This window comes from Geotrypetes seraphini, chromosome 10 (assembly GCF_902459505.1).
Source record: "Geotrypetes seraphini chromosome 10, aGeoSer1.1, whole genome shotgun sequence".
In the NCBI taxonomy this organism is placed as follows: domain Eukaryota; kingdom Metazoa; phylum Chordata; class Amphibia; order Gymnophiona; family Dermophiidae; genus Geotrypetes; species Geotrypetes seraphini.
The window spans coordinates 139,801,121-139,818,261 of NC_047093.1; the positions used below are offsets into that span (position 1 = coordinate 139,801,121).

The following is a 17,141-nucleotide window of genomic DNA, read 5'->3' on the forward strand; positions in this document are numbered from 1 at the left end:
AGGCGAGTATTTCAAAGAATTTGAAACTTAGTGGTCCCAAGAGGGCAGTGACCCTCCACAAACCTGCTCTACCATATTCTCCTTGCTCTGAGATCAACCCCCCCAACCCTCACTATGCTCCCTTGCTGCATCTACCTCTCCCCCTCCATATCTCACCTCAATAGGGGCAGCCATGATAAGGTTACCATATGGTTCCTGAAAAGGAGGACAGATTGAGACATTTGGATTTTACTTCCATTGAAAGCAAAGGAAGTAAAACCCAGATGTCTCAATTCATCCTCCTTTTTCTGGAGTCATGAGGAAAGGGCAAGAACCCATTGAGTCTCCCAGATGCATCCCCCCACCCACCTCAAGGCCCTTTAGTAGTACTGAGTTGTCATGGCAACAGGGATGTCTACGCCCAAGGATGGGTCTCAGCTGTCTGCAGGGCCTAGGAGTGTGTACATACAGGCAGGTGAATATGCACTTGCCCAGACTCCATGGCAGGGCTTGGGATAGGGTTGTCAGACGTCCGGAAAAGTCTAGACATGTCCTCTTTTTAGAGGACTGTTCAGGTGCCTGGAGGGATTTCCAAAACCCGGCAGTTTGTCTGGGTTTTGGCAGTCTCCGAGCTCAGGGTGGCATCTGGAGGCCTTCCATGCATGCGCATGGGCCTTCAATGCGCATGGGCGGGCATTGATGCGATGACATCATACATGCATGCACATGCGTGTGATGTCATCAAGTCGACGTCCACGCATGCAGAGGCCTTCCAGACCTCGAGGAAGGAGACAGGAGGTTTGGCTGGAGGCTGGGCTGATGGGCAGAACAGGGTGGAGCTAGAGGCAGGGTGGAGCTATTGCTTTCAAAGGAAGTAAAACCCGGATATCTCAATCCATCCTCTTTTTTCTGGAGCCATATGGTAACCCTAATCTATCCTCATCTTCTCAGGCTGCCTCTCCTCACCTTCTGTACTTCAGTCTCTGTACATTCTTACCCTCTCTCCCACCTTCATGCTCTCTCATCCTCTCTCCCCACGCTCTCCCTCACACCCTCGGTCTCTCTCTCTCTCTGCATGCTGATGATACTTGCAGTGTTGTACATAGGAAGGGTCCCTTTTCAGGGCTACCCAAGGACAGGACATGGAGTCTCACTGCTCTCCACCCATTCAGCAGGACCTCCCTTAACTGTTGCTGTATGGAAAATGCAGGTGGTTAAGTACAGGAGATCAAAATCAGGAGCCAAAGGCTATTGATGGTCACTGTTGGGAGGAAGTTCACACTGCCTGAATCCCTTGCAGAGCACTGTTGCTGGGTGGTGAACTTTCATGGAAAGAGATAAACTCTCTTTATGTCACTGGGGGGGGGGGGGGGGAAGGGGAGCAGAATAAATAATTCATTACCCATCCTAATCCTGAGGGGTCAAAACCCCATACACAGAGCAGGAACATTAAGGGGGACGGTGTGACTCCAACTACAGAGGGTTAAACAAACGTTTGCCTGCAGTCTTACAGAAAGTTCAAACCCTGTGCCTTGAACTCAGGGCACAGTCCAAACCCTGCCTTATCTCAGGCTGCGCTGGCCTTAACTCGGAGGGAGGCAAGGGAAGAATGTCCCTCAAAGGGACCAGAAGAATTAGCGCATCTTAGTCCGCCTGTAATTCACTGACCGGAGGCTAGCTCCCTCTGTCTGGCTATAAATATATTCTTGAAAAGGAAGGGAAATAAATAAAATTTTGAATTGACATGTTTTCGGTATTCTTTCTTTTTCATCTTTCACTCCCTAGTCTGCCTGCCACCAGTGACCATGCCAACTGGATCCCAATTCATCTGACAGGATTGATCCAGTCCTGGCTTTATCCCATTGCACTTGTAATCTTGTTTTTCTTAGGGAATGAAATAATGAAATCAGAACTACAAATCCCTGCATGCAATGGGGCAAATCCTGGCCTGGATCAACCCTGTTGGATAAATCTGAATACAGATAGCAACCTACTTGACAAGCACAAATATTAAGGCATTTGACCAAAGAGTTAAAACATGGAATAAAAAAGTCCTTCCAAAGGAGCCAGTTTTTTTTTTAAAAAAAGCAAATGTGAGTCTTAATATATTCTAATATATTCGTTGCACATCCAAAATTCGGTCCTGTTGTGTTTTACGAGCACAGCGTTGCATGCCTCCGCTTCCAGTTTTGAGAATTCCAGTGTGCATTTCCTGACGCGTTGTACCCTTCTGGCAGCAGGCCTTGTATTCCAGATCCCTTTGCTCACCGGGCTGGGAGCGAGGCAGTGGCATATTTTCAACGCCGGCTCGGCTCAATCGACCTCCTCCGCCGCGTCTGCTGCCGCCTTCTTCCGCAGCTTCACTTTTTTCCCTTTGCGTGCTTTCCTCAGGGAACAGAAATACCAGCTGAAACAGAAAGCAAGTAGTGTTTAGAGCAGGTTTCTCACCTGTCTTCCCCCCCCCTAATCATTTATTAGAAAACGAGTCTTATGGCCCGTTACATTAACGGGTGCTAGAATATATGTGTTTGTGTCTGTTTTCATTTCTTTCTTTCTCTCTCTCTCTTCTTAGCCGCTTTCTGTATTTCTTTTTCCTCGGCTGTCCACCACCACACCTTGCCTGCTCTACCCTGTCCATTCTCCTTTCCTTTACCTCCCCTGTGTCCACCACCACCCCTTCACTGCTCCCCTTATCCAGCAGCAGCCCTTCTCCCTTTGTTTTACCTCCCCCCTGTCCAGCAGCACATCTTTCCTGCTCCCCCTGTCCAGCAAGCCTCCCTTCCTTTTTCTTCCCCCTCTGACCATCAGCACCTCTTTCCTGCTCCCCCTGTACAGCAGTAGGCCTCCCTTCATTTTTCTTCCCCCCTGTCCATCAGCACCTCTTCCCCTGTCCAGCAGCACCTCTTTCCTGCTCCCCCTGTCCAGCAGTAGGCCTCCCTTCCTTTTTCTTCCCCCCTGTTCATCAGTACCTCTTCCCCTGTTCAGCAGCACCCCTTACCTCTGTTCACGTCTGCCCTCCACCGACAGCTGCCTCAAGCTGCTGTGGCCTGCAGGCGTCGACAGCTGCCGCATCCTGCAGGCGCCAACAACCTCCGTGGCCTGCAGGCGCCAACAACCGTCGCGTGCGCCTGAAGCCGACAGCCGCCTCGGTAACGATTCTGCCATCCCTGCCACCGCCGCTGCTTGAGAGGCCCATGGGACCGAAGGCGGTCAGCATGTCTGGGGCTCGGGAGGAGGAGTCCTGGTGTCGCGCATGCGCAGTCCTACCGACCACTGACCTACAGATCAGGGATCAGGGAACATGCGGTAAGAGTGCGCATGCGCGCTTAGCATTTTCTTATTATAGTGATTTGGCCATGGTATTTAAAGATTCTTTCTGTGACCAGGTGTGGCTGTAATTCAAACAAGGAATCGTGATCATTATGGCTATTCATTAGGTGAATCCGCTGGAAGACTTCTTTGCTAGATAATTGTGGCTATCTAGAGGTTGTGCCATGTCCGGGAGAGTGAAACTGACATTTCAGCCGTCTTCAGGGTGTTCGAAGGCTGCAAGGTTGTCGTTATATAGTAGGCCTGTAAACCTGATTGGTTGTGGTTTGAGGTGGGCGGTTTCACTGGAGCAGTTTTGATTGGTCGCTACAGTCTAAACTCTGCAAGGTGGGACATTTTGGCAGGAAAGTTGAGGCTGAAAGTTCATTGGTCACACAAGCTTCCTGTCATAATTTAAGCTTGTGACTGACAATCTTTCCTGCCAAAATTTGAATCTGTCCAATGAATTTTCCCACCCTCCAGAGTTTAAACTGTAGCACATATCAAAACTGCTCCAATGAAACCGCCCACCTCAAACTCCAGCCAATCAGGTTCAGGACATACTATACAGGATGCCCTCAGAACCACTCCTTGATTTCAAAATTTATTGGAATATTCTTTCACCTTTGAGGCTACAGTCTCATCAACTCATAAAGTTTCATATGGTATCTGTTGATTACATACACTCGATGTGCACCCCACCTGTTACTCCGCAAACATCGATGCAATAATCGAGCTCGGACCAGACTCTCCGAAGCCTATCCGGCGGGATTGCATTTATAGCTTCAGTGATGCGTTCCTGCAGATCATCCATAGTTGCGAGCAGTGGAGGTACGTACCCCAAAGGAACAAGTCATGAACAGTAATGTCTGGTGATCTCGGGGGCCACTTGAGGAACACCTGATCATTGTCGCGTTGCATTGTCTGAAGGTTGTAACTTCTGCACCGATCGCAGCTTATAAGAGTGAAAGTGCAAGCGATTGTTTAAGATCTTGCTAACTGTGCTTTTTGGGACTTGTATTTGCTGTCATCTGATTTAGAAACATATTCCAATAAGTTTTGATTTTGTAACCATTTAAAATCAAGGAGTGTTTTTGTGGGCACCCTTATATAAACAAGCTTGCAGGCTTCACAGCGCCCTGAAGAAACCCTCAGCGTGACGGTTGAAATGTTGATTTTAGACATCCGGATGTAGAACAACCCAGACAGCCAAAATCAGGGGTCTCAAAGTCCCTCCTTGAGGGCCGCAATCCAGTTGGGTTTTCAGGATTTCCCCAATGAATAGGCATTGAAAGCAGTGCGTGGAGCTAAGGTTCAGATGTTCCCTGATGTGGCAAGATCGACCCAACTCAGAAGGAAGGGCTTTTTAGCCTCGAAACCTCGAGTTGTGGAACTGGGTGCCACATTTTTTTCTGAAGTTCCCTTGCAAGTGTTTGGTGACTTTTCAAAGTACAGATTATATTTTTTGGGATCCGGCTCAGTTGATACAACTTGGGGATTATATATTTTGTTGGTTGAGATAGCTATTTTCAAATTGAGGAGCCTGATTTGAAAAAGATGCTTATATAGAAGGGAGATGTTTTCTTCCTTTAATTTTCCTTTGAAATAGATTTCTGTTATTAAATAGTGCACCTCTTCTTTTAATGAGGGCTAGATGGAATTTCTGATTTTGTAATGATAATAATTATGTAAAATGATTTGTTATTTTCCTTTGTAAACATTATTTGAAATTTCAAAATAAAAAAAATAAAAAGAAAGCGGTGCCGTGCACATAGATCTCATGCATATTCATTGGGGAAATCCTGAAAACCCAACTGGATTGCAGCCCTCAAGGAGGGACTTTGAGATCCCTGGCCAAAATCATCTAGCAAAGAAGTCTTCCATTAGGGAGTCTGTGAACCCAGGAAGAGGTCTGAGAGAAGCTTACGAATGCTATGGTGGACCTTTTTTTAGTATGTTTGCTAAAATGAGTGTTGGCAACAGATAGCAAAGCCCCCCCTGCTCAGTACAAACTCCAGTGAAGATAGATGCAGCCAATGGAGTAGTGAGGGTGAGAGGTGCCTGGGGTGGTTGCACCCCTCCCCCGCCCTCTGCTCCGCCCCCCCCCACCTCACACACCTTCCCTACCTCCTCCTGCCGCATGTGCGCACCGCTTCCCTTCCCCTGAACCTCTGTAACGTTCCTGGCGCGATCGTAACCCCAAGCTGCTGTTGCATCAGCTCTTCCTCTGATGTCACTTCCTAGGTGCGGGTCCAGGAAGTGATGTCAGAGGTAGAGCCAACGCTGGCACGACAGCAGGTTGGGGGTTGCTGCTCGTGCCAGGAACATTACGGAGGAAGGGAAGCGGCGTGCACACACGGCAATAGGGGGTGGTGAAGGAGCGGGGGGCAGAGAGGAGGAGGATGGGTGTCTGGGTGCCCCCCCCACTTAGGATTATTAGATGTCTGGATTAGAGAGTTGCGTGGGGACAGAAATCCCACCCATCCCCACCCGTCCCCACCAGGATCCTCTCCGTCCCCACCTATCCCCGTCAGGATCCTCTTCGTCCCCACCCATCCCCGCAAGGAATTACCTCCATCCCCGCCCATCCCCATAAAAAGCAGCAATTACTTCTGACAGGATCATCAATTCCACAGTTTCTTTTGTGTTTGCGCTGCTGTTTTCCTTGTGGAATCTCTTTGGTGGAACCCTTTTTTTGTTTTCTGTTCAGGTAATTAACTTATAAACCCCCTCTTTTACTAAGGCTGACGTGTCCATTATATTATATGGACGAACCCTGCTTCCAAAGCCTTCCATCCCCGTGGGAGTCCCGTGGGCCAGAGGGGGGGGGGTCCCTGTGGGAGTCCCGTGGGTTAGGGGGGGATTCCCGCGATCCCCATTCCCATGCAGACCTCTAGTCTGGATTTCTACGGACATGTCCTTCTTGTCAGGGGGTCCAGACGGCTTTTCAAAACCCGGCACTTTGTCCAGATTTTGAAAAGCTGTATCAGGCCGGGAGGAAGTCCGCGCATGCGCGGCCATCACGCAGTGATATCACGCGAAGTCATCACATAGTGTCCGCGCACACGCGGACTTCTTTCCTGCTCAACTAGAGGAGGCAATGGGGGGCGTGGCTAGGGCGGTCTTGGGGGGGGCGGGATTAAGGCCTGGGGGCGGGGCTAGGGGGCGGGATTTTCCAAAAGGAAAATCTGGCAACCCTACCCCCACTCCCCCTTACTATACCACTGGATGCAGCAGCTCTGGGCTTCACTGTAATCTCACTTCTCCGATCTTTGCATGGAGGGGCTTCTTCTCATGCCTAGCAAAGCGCAGCCACGAATTCTGCAAAGTTTCTGCAATCGAGCCTGGGCAGCAGCTCCCCCACTTCCCTGTGCGGGTCCCCCAAAAGCCAGAGGGACTCACGCCGACAAGGAGACGATGAGAATGATCGCGCAGCTGCCCCCTAGGACGACCCACATGGCTGTTCTGCTGGTCTCCGCTTCCGCCGCCACATCCTCCGGGAGATGAGGTGTCACCTGCCTCACGGGTTCCAGGGTGGGACGAACATGGATAATCCTCAAGTCTGTCTGCGCTTTATCAACTGCCTCCGAGGAACAAAATAAAAAGCATTAAGGTGGGGTTTTTTTTTTTAAGTTCCAGTAATTTTTATTGGTTTTATAAACAATCGAGTTACAGAAAAGTAAGATAAGCTTCCGAAAAACTACGGAAGAAATCGAAAGAGAAGGACACCAGCAAATATATCACATTGCATAACAATGGAGAGTGGGTTACAAAAAATAATCAATAATACGATACAACAGGTATAAAGGAATACGTCAGCTATCAATAATGAGCGTGAATATAAAAGAGATAAGAAATATGAAATGATGTGTGACATGTGCATACAATGTCAGAAATAAACATGTCTGATAATAGTCATACGAAATCAATCATATAGTTATCAAATCGGTAAATACAGCAACCAAATTTGTTAATAGATACAGATAAAATGATGCCTGAATTATCCGGTCACCTTAACCCTTTCAGGACCATAAGGATCGTAGGCCAATTTTTGTGGTTTTGACGACATTTTTATGGTAAAAAGGGCTTGCAGATGCCAAAAAATTGATTTTTTTTGTGAAATATCATTATTTTTTTTTAAAAAAAAATCACACTTCTGGCTTATGGACAGTGTGGCAAGTGAATCTTCTCGTCAATCTGGCAACGACGCTAATGAATGAATGTCGGAACCAGTTTGTTTACATAAAGGCAGTATCATATGGAATCCGTACATATCAAATTTAGAACTGTAGACTATCCCAATCAAAATTTATAGGATTTTAAAGTTATGGGACAAATATGTCCCTTGGTCCTGAAAGGGTTAACCCCACCCATCTTCCCTCCCCTCCCTGATATAACCCCTCGCAATTCCACCGCTCATCTGGTTTTCTTTTCCACTCCAAAATATCAACCAAGGATACAGTACCCTAAATTGTAATGCTTCTGGAAATACCCAGCTACCTTTCTGTTATCTTATTTATCTTATTTGTAATATTGCCTAGAAATGTCCAGTTGTTCTACTTGTTATCTAATTTGCAATATCTCCTGGAAATATCCAGCTATCTCAGCTCATCTGTAACCCAAAATTGTAACCTTCCTGGAAATGTCCAGTTAGCTCTTTTGTAATCCGCCTTGAACTGCAAGGTACAGGCGGAATAGAAGTCACTAATGTAATGTAATGTTTGGAGAAGCCAGTTAAGGAACGTGAAGGCTGACCTGATGGATGAGCTGAGGGATAACCAGCGAGTGAATGGATGGATTATGGGTATGAGGGAGTGCTCAAAAAGTTCTCAGCCCAACCATCCCACTTCCTAAATTCGGAGCAGTGGCGCAGTAAGAGGGTGGGGGCGGTCCGTCCCGGGCGCGGTCTTCCTAAGGGCGCAGCACCCTTTTTCCTCTCCGCCCCCCCCCCCCCCGGCTCTTCTTCTTGCCTTCCCTCTTACCTTTTTTATTTCCCCGGTGGAGGTAGCTGGCCATCAGCGTTCTCTCTGATGTCACTTCTGGGACCCGTTCCCAGGAAGTTACAAGGGGGATGTCAAAGGGGGAGTGGACGCCGGAGAAGTTAGAAAGGTACGGGGAAAGTATAAGCATGGCGGGGGGGGGGGGGGGGGGTAAGAGGGCGGAGGAGGGGTGCCACCGCCGCAGATGCTGCTCATCCTTACTACGCCACTGATTCTGAGTGTAATTTTGCCACTGTAGCTGAAACCACCTCATTCTCTTCTTGGCAGGGTTGAGAACCTTTCAGCGCCCCCTAGTAGGGCTTTTATTTTCATGTTTTTTTTTTGCACATTGTAAAACATAGGTGTTTATTTTCTACTTAATAAGGGGTTCTTTGAGGATCTAAACATTGGCGTTTCTCAATGTTCCTTAGTACCTTTCCATTGGCATCAAATATGAACGTTTGTCACTTAAGAGCACAGAAAAGTCACAGAATCAGAAAGGAGGACCCAAAGCAGAACATAGGAGGGGTCGGAGAAGACGGGGGGGAACTGGTCTCTATCCAGTAAACACTTAGGGCCCCTTTTACAACGCCGCGGAATTGAATGGGCTTCAGTGTATTTTCAGCGGCAGCATCGCTACCACAGCTTTGTAAAAAAGCCACGTTAGGCTTTTTTTTAATCGCAGATCATGGCGGCATTAGCTCGGACGCTCATAGGAATTCTCTGAGCGACAGAGCTAATACTGCGGTGGTCTGCGATAAAAAAAAAAGTCTAATGTGCGGGGGGAGGCAGGGGTAATTTTATTTTTAATTCTCAGGACTATTTTGTCGGCATTTTGTCAGTGAAAACCTAAAATCAGACGCCATAATTCTAGGACAGATGAATAAAATGGACAGATTTGGACACAACAGACCATCCAGTATAGGCAAATGTATCTCCTGCGTTATTATGGTAATGCTGAAAGCCTGAGGGGCTGAAGTTGCTGAAAGGTGGCCGACCCGTATTATTAGACTTCAGGTGTGGCCAGTTCCTTCTGGAAAGAGCTTCTGGAAAGTTCCTTCTGGAAAGAGCTTCTGGAAAGTTCCTTCTGGAAAGAGCTTGCGCTGTGTGCCCTAAGAAAAGCAACGGGAGCTGAATGGATGATCAGGTTGACGGAACGATATGTCGGTTGGACAGAATGATGGACGGGAGGACAGTTACAGTTATAGAAAAGTCAAATCAAAGTGGTTTATAATAGATTAAAAAAAAAAAAAAAATCAGCAGGAAATAATTAAAATGGATAAAATAAACACAACAGGGAAATGTACGCTGTGAGACACTCAAGGGCAGGAATGGTTTACAGTATCAAGAGGTAAGAACAGGAGGGAAGGTTAAAAATGTGAACAGAAGAAAGCAAAGGCCGAACTAAACTGAAGTGTTAAGAACTAGGGTCAAACGCCAGTTTGAAATAATAGGCTTTCAAGTGTGATTTAAATGATTTCAGAGATTTTTCTGTGCGCAGATATAACGGGATGAAATAATGGATTTCTTGCTTCAATGGATGGTGCTGTGGTATACTGACGGTATAGAAAATTGAATACATGCATAGGGATAAAGTGGCTGGATTTATCTGTCAAACAGATGCCTGGCGTAGTAAGGGAGAGAGGCGCCCGGGCACACCCGCCACTTCCCTTCCCCATAGCTCTGTAACATTCCTGGTACGAGCAGCAACCCCCAAGCAGCTGTCGTGCCAGCTTCGGCTCTTCCTCTGATGTCACTTCCTAGGTGTGGGTCCAGGAAGTGCCGACGCTGGCGCGAAGGCAGCTGGGGGGTGCCAGGGATGTCACAGAGGAACGGGGGAAGGGGAAGCGGGGACATAGAGAGGAGGATGGTTGCCTGCGCCCTCGCCAAGATGGCAACTGTGGTGGACCGCCCTCCCCTTCCTACGCCACTGCCTGGCATGTTGATACTAGAGCTATAAACTGCTCCATGGGGGGGTTGCACCTCTCAGAAGGAGTATTGGGGTGCATGCGACCTTATGTGGTAAGGGGTTGCTCTGTCAGGTAGTCAGAGGTGGTCTTTGACGCGCCCTTTCTACTGTGCAGAACTCACGCAAGTCTCATCTCACCTTTCACAATGTACATGATGGTACTGAATGGATTGCCCGAGCTGTCGTTGGCGTCACACTGGTACTGCCCTGCATCTTGCAAAGCCACGCCTTTGATCACCAGGATGGCGTCTGTGCCCACGCTCAGCATCACCTTCTTCCCACTCACCACCTGCAAACAAGAAAAACCACCTCTCACTCAACCCATCTCTAACCAGGGCTTCATTTGTAGAAAAGAGCGAAGTGAACTGTGGAGCCGGGGGAGGGGCAACAGGAGAGGGGCTGGATTGGGGGAGCAGAGGGACTGTTCTGCGCTCGTTTTCACCCCCTCCCTTTCTCTTCCCTGCAGGCTGCTGGAAGGGGCTGGTGCAGGATACTCGCCCGCTGCTCTGGAGTCTAAAAAGAAATGGTGGAGCTGTACAATGTAAACCGCCTAGAAGTCGCCTGACTATGGCGGTATAGAAAAATAAAGTTATTATTATTATTATTACTTCAGGTCATTTCCCTCCCCCCCCCTCTGTTTGCTGCTCCCTCTCTCCAGGTTTTCCTTGCTTCATTAAGGGTTGCCAATGTGGTACCTTGAAAAAAGCTGTACTGTCTTAAGAACATAAGAATTGTCATACTGGTACAGAGCGAAGGTCCATCAAGCCCAGAATCCTATTTCCAAAAGGAGCCAACCGAGGTTCCAAGTACCAGGCAGAAACCCAGAGAGTAGCAACATTCCAGAGCTGAGATTGTGATGTCATAACGCCTCATTCCACCAATGCCTAAGAGCCAACCTTATCAGTGATGTCAGAAAGGCATGATTGTCCTACACTTGGCTCACATAAGAACATAAGAGCTGCCATACTGGGACAAACCGAAAGTCCATCAAGCCCAGTATCCTGTTTCCAATAAGGGCCAACCCAGGTCCCAAATACCTAGCTAGCTATATCCCAAGGAGTAAAACAGATTTTATGCTGCTTATCCTGGCGTAATAGCTGAGACAGCCCTGCCACTAGATGTAAGTCATTCTAATGAGTTTGACCGAGCAGTGCCTTGCTAGGTAAATAGGTGAATCTTTATGGGAACCATACCTTGTAGAAGGCGTAATCCTTGAAGAGTTCCATCTTGAGGTGCCAGACAAGTGCACAGTCCAGGATCAAGTCTTCATCTTCCACCACAGAGAGCGACCGCTCTGCCACCCCCGACACATATCAAGAGTGTGAGAAAGCAGCTTAGTCATCGTGTTAACTGGCAACTTTACAGATCATTTTGCTAAGAAATGTAAGGGACCCAGGGGATTCAGCCCAAAAGCCACAAGTGGGTGACAGATTTCCCCTTCCTCTTACAACATATTTCATATGAACCGCTTAGATTTGCCTCTTGGTTTTATATTTGCGGTACATCAAATAAATTGAACTTGAACTTTGAACTTCTTGTCTGTGTACAAGCCATTCTGCAAGGAGCACAGGTGGGAAAACAAGTATAATTATCTACATCAGTGCCCCCTGGTGAAGCACCCCCACCCACTTGTAGGCTTCACGCGGGACTTGTGGGACTGGTTGCCGCGTCCGGACACTTCGGAAGGAGAGGGCTCTGGAGGGTGCTTCAGGGGTATGTGTGGAGGGGGGAGATGGCTGGACAAGGGGAAGAGATACCCAGACCGTGGGGCCCCCTATAGCTGTGGGGCACAGGGTAGCTGCCCTGCCTGCTCACGCCTAACGCCGGCCCTGCCAGTGTCGGGCGCATTTACTCATGCGCATTTACATTACATAGGTATTTAAACGTCTCTATCATATCTCCCCTCTCCAGTCTTTCCTCCCTGCATACCCTTCCACCACCGGGCTTCCTTCGTACAGGATCAGATCTCTCTACCAGAGCTCTCTGCTGTAACAGCATTCCCTTCCAGCATTCCCTTCTAGTGATCGAGACACTCGCTCCCTCCCGATTACCAGCAACAACCCCCCCCCAACAAACCCGCGACTCTCCTGGTCTGAAGCTTCCTTGAAGAGGCTGGTGGGCCTGCCCCAGGAGCCGCGAAGGGGCTGACACAGCCCAGGAGAGTCGCAGGTTTGTTGGGGGTTTTTTGCTGCTGGTAATCGGGAGGGAGCAAGTGTCTCGATCATGAGAAGGGAATGCTGGACAGGGGGGACTGGTACAGCAGAGAAATCTGGTAGAGAGATCTGACCCTGTATGAAGGAAACCCGGTGGTGGGAGGGTATGCAGGGAGGAAAGGCGGGAGAGGGGAGATATGATAGAGATGTTTAAATATCTATGTAATGTAAATGCGCATGAGTCGAGTCTCTTTCATTTGAAAGGAAACTCTGCAATGAGAGGGCATAGGATGAAGTTAAGAGGGGATAGGCTCCGGAGTAATCTGAGGAAATACTTTTTTATGGAAAGGGTGGTAGATGCGTGGAACAGTCTCCCGGAAGACATGGTGGAAACAGAGACTGTGTCTGAATTCAAGAGGGCCTGGGATAGGCACGTGGGATCTCTGGGAGAGAGAAAGAGATGATAGTTACTGCGGATGGATAGACTAGATGGGCCATTTGGCCTTTATCTGCCATCATATTTCTAAGTTTCTATGTTTCATCGGATCTGGGTTCATAATGGCTGCTATGACCTCTAGTGGTAGTCTCATAGTACTACCACTAGCGGTTGTGGCAGCCATTTTGAAAGCGGAGCTGCACTGTACGTGAACGAACTATCCAACAGGCAAAGCACGAGTGCATATGTTTGTTAGCTCTGTTCAGGTTAGCACGTAATTTAACAATTGCCTTTAATTTTTGATTCGCCCTCGTACATATCCTTAAAAATTAATTCAATATATGTATTCTTTGCTTTCACAAATTTAATCGTTCATCTCCGTAACCATCTCATCCTCTTCATCCCCATAACTTACAACATTCTATAAGATATGTGGATAATCGTTGGACATGTCCGTTCTCTTCCCCCTGTGAATCCCCCTCCCCCTTGAATTTATACCCAAAGCGAGCTGTGTGTTAAAGTTTTAGCAGACTGGTCAACACTCGGCTAGCACTTCTATGTGTAACTGTGACCATCAGGTGCATGCTAATATTCTAAAACTTAGTGCACCCTTATGCCTATCTGTGGGCGACCTGATTTAGAAAGAGATGGATAAAGGGCAAGTTTCAAAGAAAGTCATCCCAAGGGTTACCAGATGTCTGGGATGTGTCCACTTTTTAGAGGACTGTCCGGGCTCCTTGACGGACTATCCAAAACCTGGCATTTGTCTGAGATTTGGAAAGCCCCGGCCGCATCTGGAGGGCGTCTGAGCATGCGCGGATGGCGTCACCTACCTCCAGACACGGCTGGAGCTCGTCCAGAAGAAGAGAGGAGGATTTGTGGGGGGCGGGGCTTGGGGCAGGGATGAGGTGGGGCTGGAGCGGAATGGGGAGGGTCTGGAGGCAGAATGGGGCGCAGTCATGGGTCCAGGGTTTCCCAGACAAAAATATGGTAACCCTAGTCAACCCACCCTAAAGATGGCGGTGCCTGACTTCTAACGCTGTATCATGATGCACCACTTAGGGGTCAGCCTGCCAAATAAGGAAATGCTTCCAAACGGTCCCTAATATGGTGGCGTGACCTCGAGAGGTTTGTCAAGATGGAGTTGCTAGAGCTTCAGTGCCGCCATTTTGAAAGATGGTGCTGCTGAAGATCGGGCAAGATACATGGCGTTTTCAAATCCTCTTCCTATTCCTGAAATGCTTTCGTGGTTTCCTCATACACTTCTCCCTCCGTATTTGCGGTTTCAGTTTTGATTATTCACGGTTTTTAGCTTGCTGGCTCCTCCCCCCAAATTACATCAGCTTGCGTAGAGAAATCGCTGATTCCAAGCTTTTACAGAGAAAATCGCTTTCTTCACCATGTTTTGCCTCTCCTTCAGGAACAGGCCAGGTCTCCCACCATGCTATTCGCGGTTTCACCATATTCACGATGGTTTTTAATAAAAAAACAGCGAATAACATATGAAAAAGTTATTCACGGTTTTTCTGGTTCTGTTTATCCCCTATCACAGCGAATACGGAGGGAGAAGTGTATATACTGATATTTGTCAACATTTGCTTTTTTCTGATCTGAAGAAGGGTTACCTTCGAAAGCTCATCATAAAATGCATTGAGTTAGTCCAATAAAAAAGGTATCACCTTATTTCCTTTGTTTTTTTCATTTTATTTCTTTATATTACCTTGGAAAGTAGACTAACATGGCTGCCTCACCATTTCACTCAAATCTACAGCCTGTAATGTTTCTTCTAAAATTCTACTCCTACCCCAAAAAGAAAGAAAAATGCATCAGCCAGAAGTTGCTGAAAGGTGGCCAACCCGTAGTTTTAGACTTCAGGTGTGGCAAGTTCCTTCTGGAAAGAGCTTACGCTGCATGCCCTAAGAAAAGCAAAACTACAAGTCCCAGCATGCCCTGGGGTAAACTCAGGACTGGATCAACCCTGTCCTGCAAATCTGGATCCGGTTGGCAACCTTTAGATGTGCTTTCTCACCCTTGCCAATTTTAAAAGAGAATGGCCTCAGAAAAAAGCAGATGAACTCTGAACCAACAGTGTTCATTTGAAATGTTTTCTCTCCAACCCGTCCCCGTTCCTCACCTCCACAGCTGAGAGACTTTGTGCAGACGTGTCTGCTTTTTTTACAGTCCGCGCAGGTAATGAATGTCTGAACCAGGGTCCCTACAACAGAAAAAGGCAGGAATGGTCAGGCACAATCCATCCTCCATCCCCAATGCCCCCCACCCACCCGGTCCATACAAGAAATATGCGCTTTGGGGCACAGAACTCCAGGCCTCTCCCTTCCCGTCTAGCTCTCATCAGGGAGCTATCAGACAGGGCTTCTCTCCTTCCTATCTGGCTGTTATCGAGAGCACCTCTCACATACAGACCTGTAGGGACCCCAAGTCTTGCATGCCTTTGGTTTCAGCTTACCACATAAATTTGGACAGTAACCTGGAAAACGCAGAGAGTCATCATTATACACACAGCATGGAGTGAAGTAGCTTTAACTACATAAAATCATCATCTTCAGTTCTACCACAGATCAATCCTTCCCTTTGCTCCTCACTTCCTCATCCATGCTTCCCTCTCATCTTCACCCTCCCCCCGCCTCTTTCCCTCCCCATCACATCTTTTACTCTCTCTATCTTTCCCCCTTTCTCCCCATCACACACCCCTCTATTATTTTCCCCATCACATCTCCATGCCTCTCTTTTCTTCCTTGCTCTTCTCCTCATCCCTTCTTTGCCTTGTTCACTCCCCACTCACTATGAGACCCTTCCTTTCCATACTATCTGCCCGTTTTATCTGTCCACTTCTCAGGCTCCCATGCCATCCTCCCTTCCCATCACAACCCCTCATCTGCCATTCTCTTTTTCCCAAAACATCCCATTCCGCCACCCTCAACACATCCTATTACATCTCCCCTTCTTCTTTCTCTCCACACCTCCTTCTCCCCCTCCTACCCCACCCTCAATTCTACATCCCCTTCCATCTTTTCCTCCTCTCCCTTTCTTTCTCACCCCATCACACCTCCTTCTCACCTCCCAACCTACCCTCAATTCTACATCCCCCTCTATCTTTTCCTCCTCTTCCTTTCTTTCTTTCTCACCCCATCACACCTTATTCTCCCCCTCCCAACCCACCCTCAATTCTACATCCCCCTCCATCTTTTCCTCCTTTCCCTTTCTTTCTTTCTCACCCCATCACACCTCCTTCTCCCCCTCCCACCCCACTCTACCCTCAATTCTGCATCCCCCTCCATCTTTTCCTCCTCTCCCTTTCTTTCTTTCTCACCCCCATCACTCCTCCTCCTTCCAGTTCTTACGCTCTTTAGAGAACTCTGCCATGAGTTCTTGCAGATCAGGCTTCATCTGCTGGATGCTCCACACCATCTCGTTAAAAAGCTCCTCATCTGTGGACAAAGGAAGAGGTGTCAGGCAGAGTGGATGAAGACAGTGCCTCAGCCCTTTCACACTAAGCCACGCTTAAGTTCTACCTGAGGCGAACAGATCTGTATTTTCTCTCCTGGTGGCTGGATTTACCTTTCAAGTTTTCATTCATCAGTCGGCGCAGCACATGCTTTAATCGAGAACTCGTTTTGAACAAGGTGATGTCATCTGCAAGAGAAAGAACGACCCCTTTAGGGGCTAGCTAGAGCCAGCAGGTTTAGTGAATGGATGGAATAACTCATGGAGGCAAAAATTATACTGGGTGTATTATTGTTTTAGGTATCTGTACATGTGTAAATTTCCAGTCTGTGTCTGCGTGAACCTGACCTATAATGCCAATGAACCTCCCTGTAGTGAGGGGCATAGTAGTGAAAAACGTGTCCACAGAAGCATCCAGGAAGTGCCTCATCTTCTCCTTCAGATTCCAGCGGCCTCCAGTGACATGATGGCTGATGTAATCCTGCTTCATGTCCTGCAGGAGCTCTTCTGTCTCTGTGTCACACCGCAGGCAGCTCAGGGCCCTGCCTGCTAGCACCAGCAGCAGAAGGAATGTGCCCCACATCCTGGAAATGAGCGAAGGGATGCTGCCTCCAGACTTGACCAGCTCTAAGTCCCCATCCACCTGGTTTTGGACTCCTTCTGTCCCCGACAGCTCTTGTTGACAACCTCCTACCTACACTCTGAACTATCTCCTGGTTCTTTCCTAAAGCTGCAGGCTCTGACCTTCTCAGGCCTTTTCCTTTATGATGTCACACCAATGACATCACAGACTCTTCATTGTCCTGCAGGATGTGACATCACAACATCAAACATGCACAGAACTTGTGACA

General features: G+C 48.1%; 1 protein-coding gene across 1 annotated transcript; it reads right to left on the minus strand.

Moving 5' to 3' along the window:
* Window positions 1-6,686: 6,686 nt before the first annotated feature.
* Window positions 6,687-16,873, minus strand: IZUMO1 (izumo sperm-egg fusion 1). The gene is made up of 7 exons (XM_033962390.1): window positions 16,639-16,873; window positions 16,405-16,479; window positions 16,188-16,274; window positions 14,960-15,040; window positions 11,430-11,530; window positions 10,375-10,525; window positions 6,687-6,868 (listed from the first exon to the last, which is right to left on the minus strand). The coding sequence occupies exons 1-7, from the start codon at window positions 16,871-16,873 to the stop codon at window positions 6,687-6,689; spliced, it is 912 nt and encodes a 303-aa protein (XP_033818281.1).
* Between the last annotated feature and the right edge of the window lie 268 nt (window positions 16,874-17,141).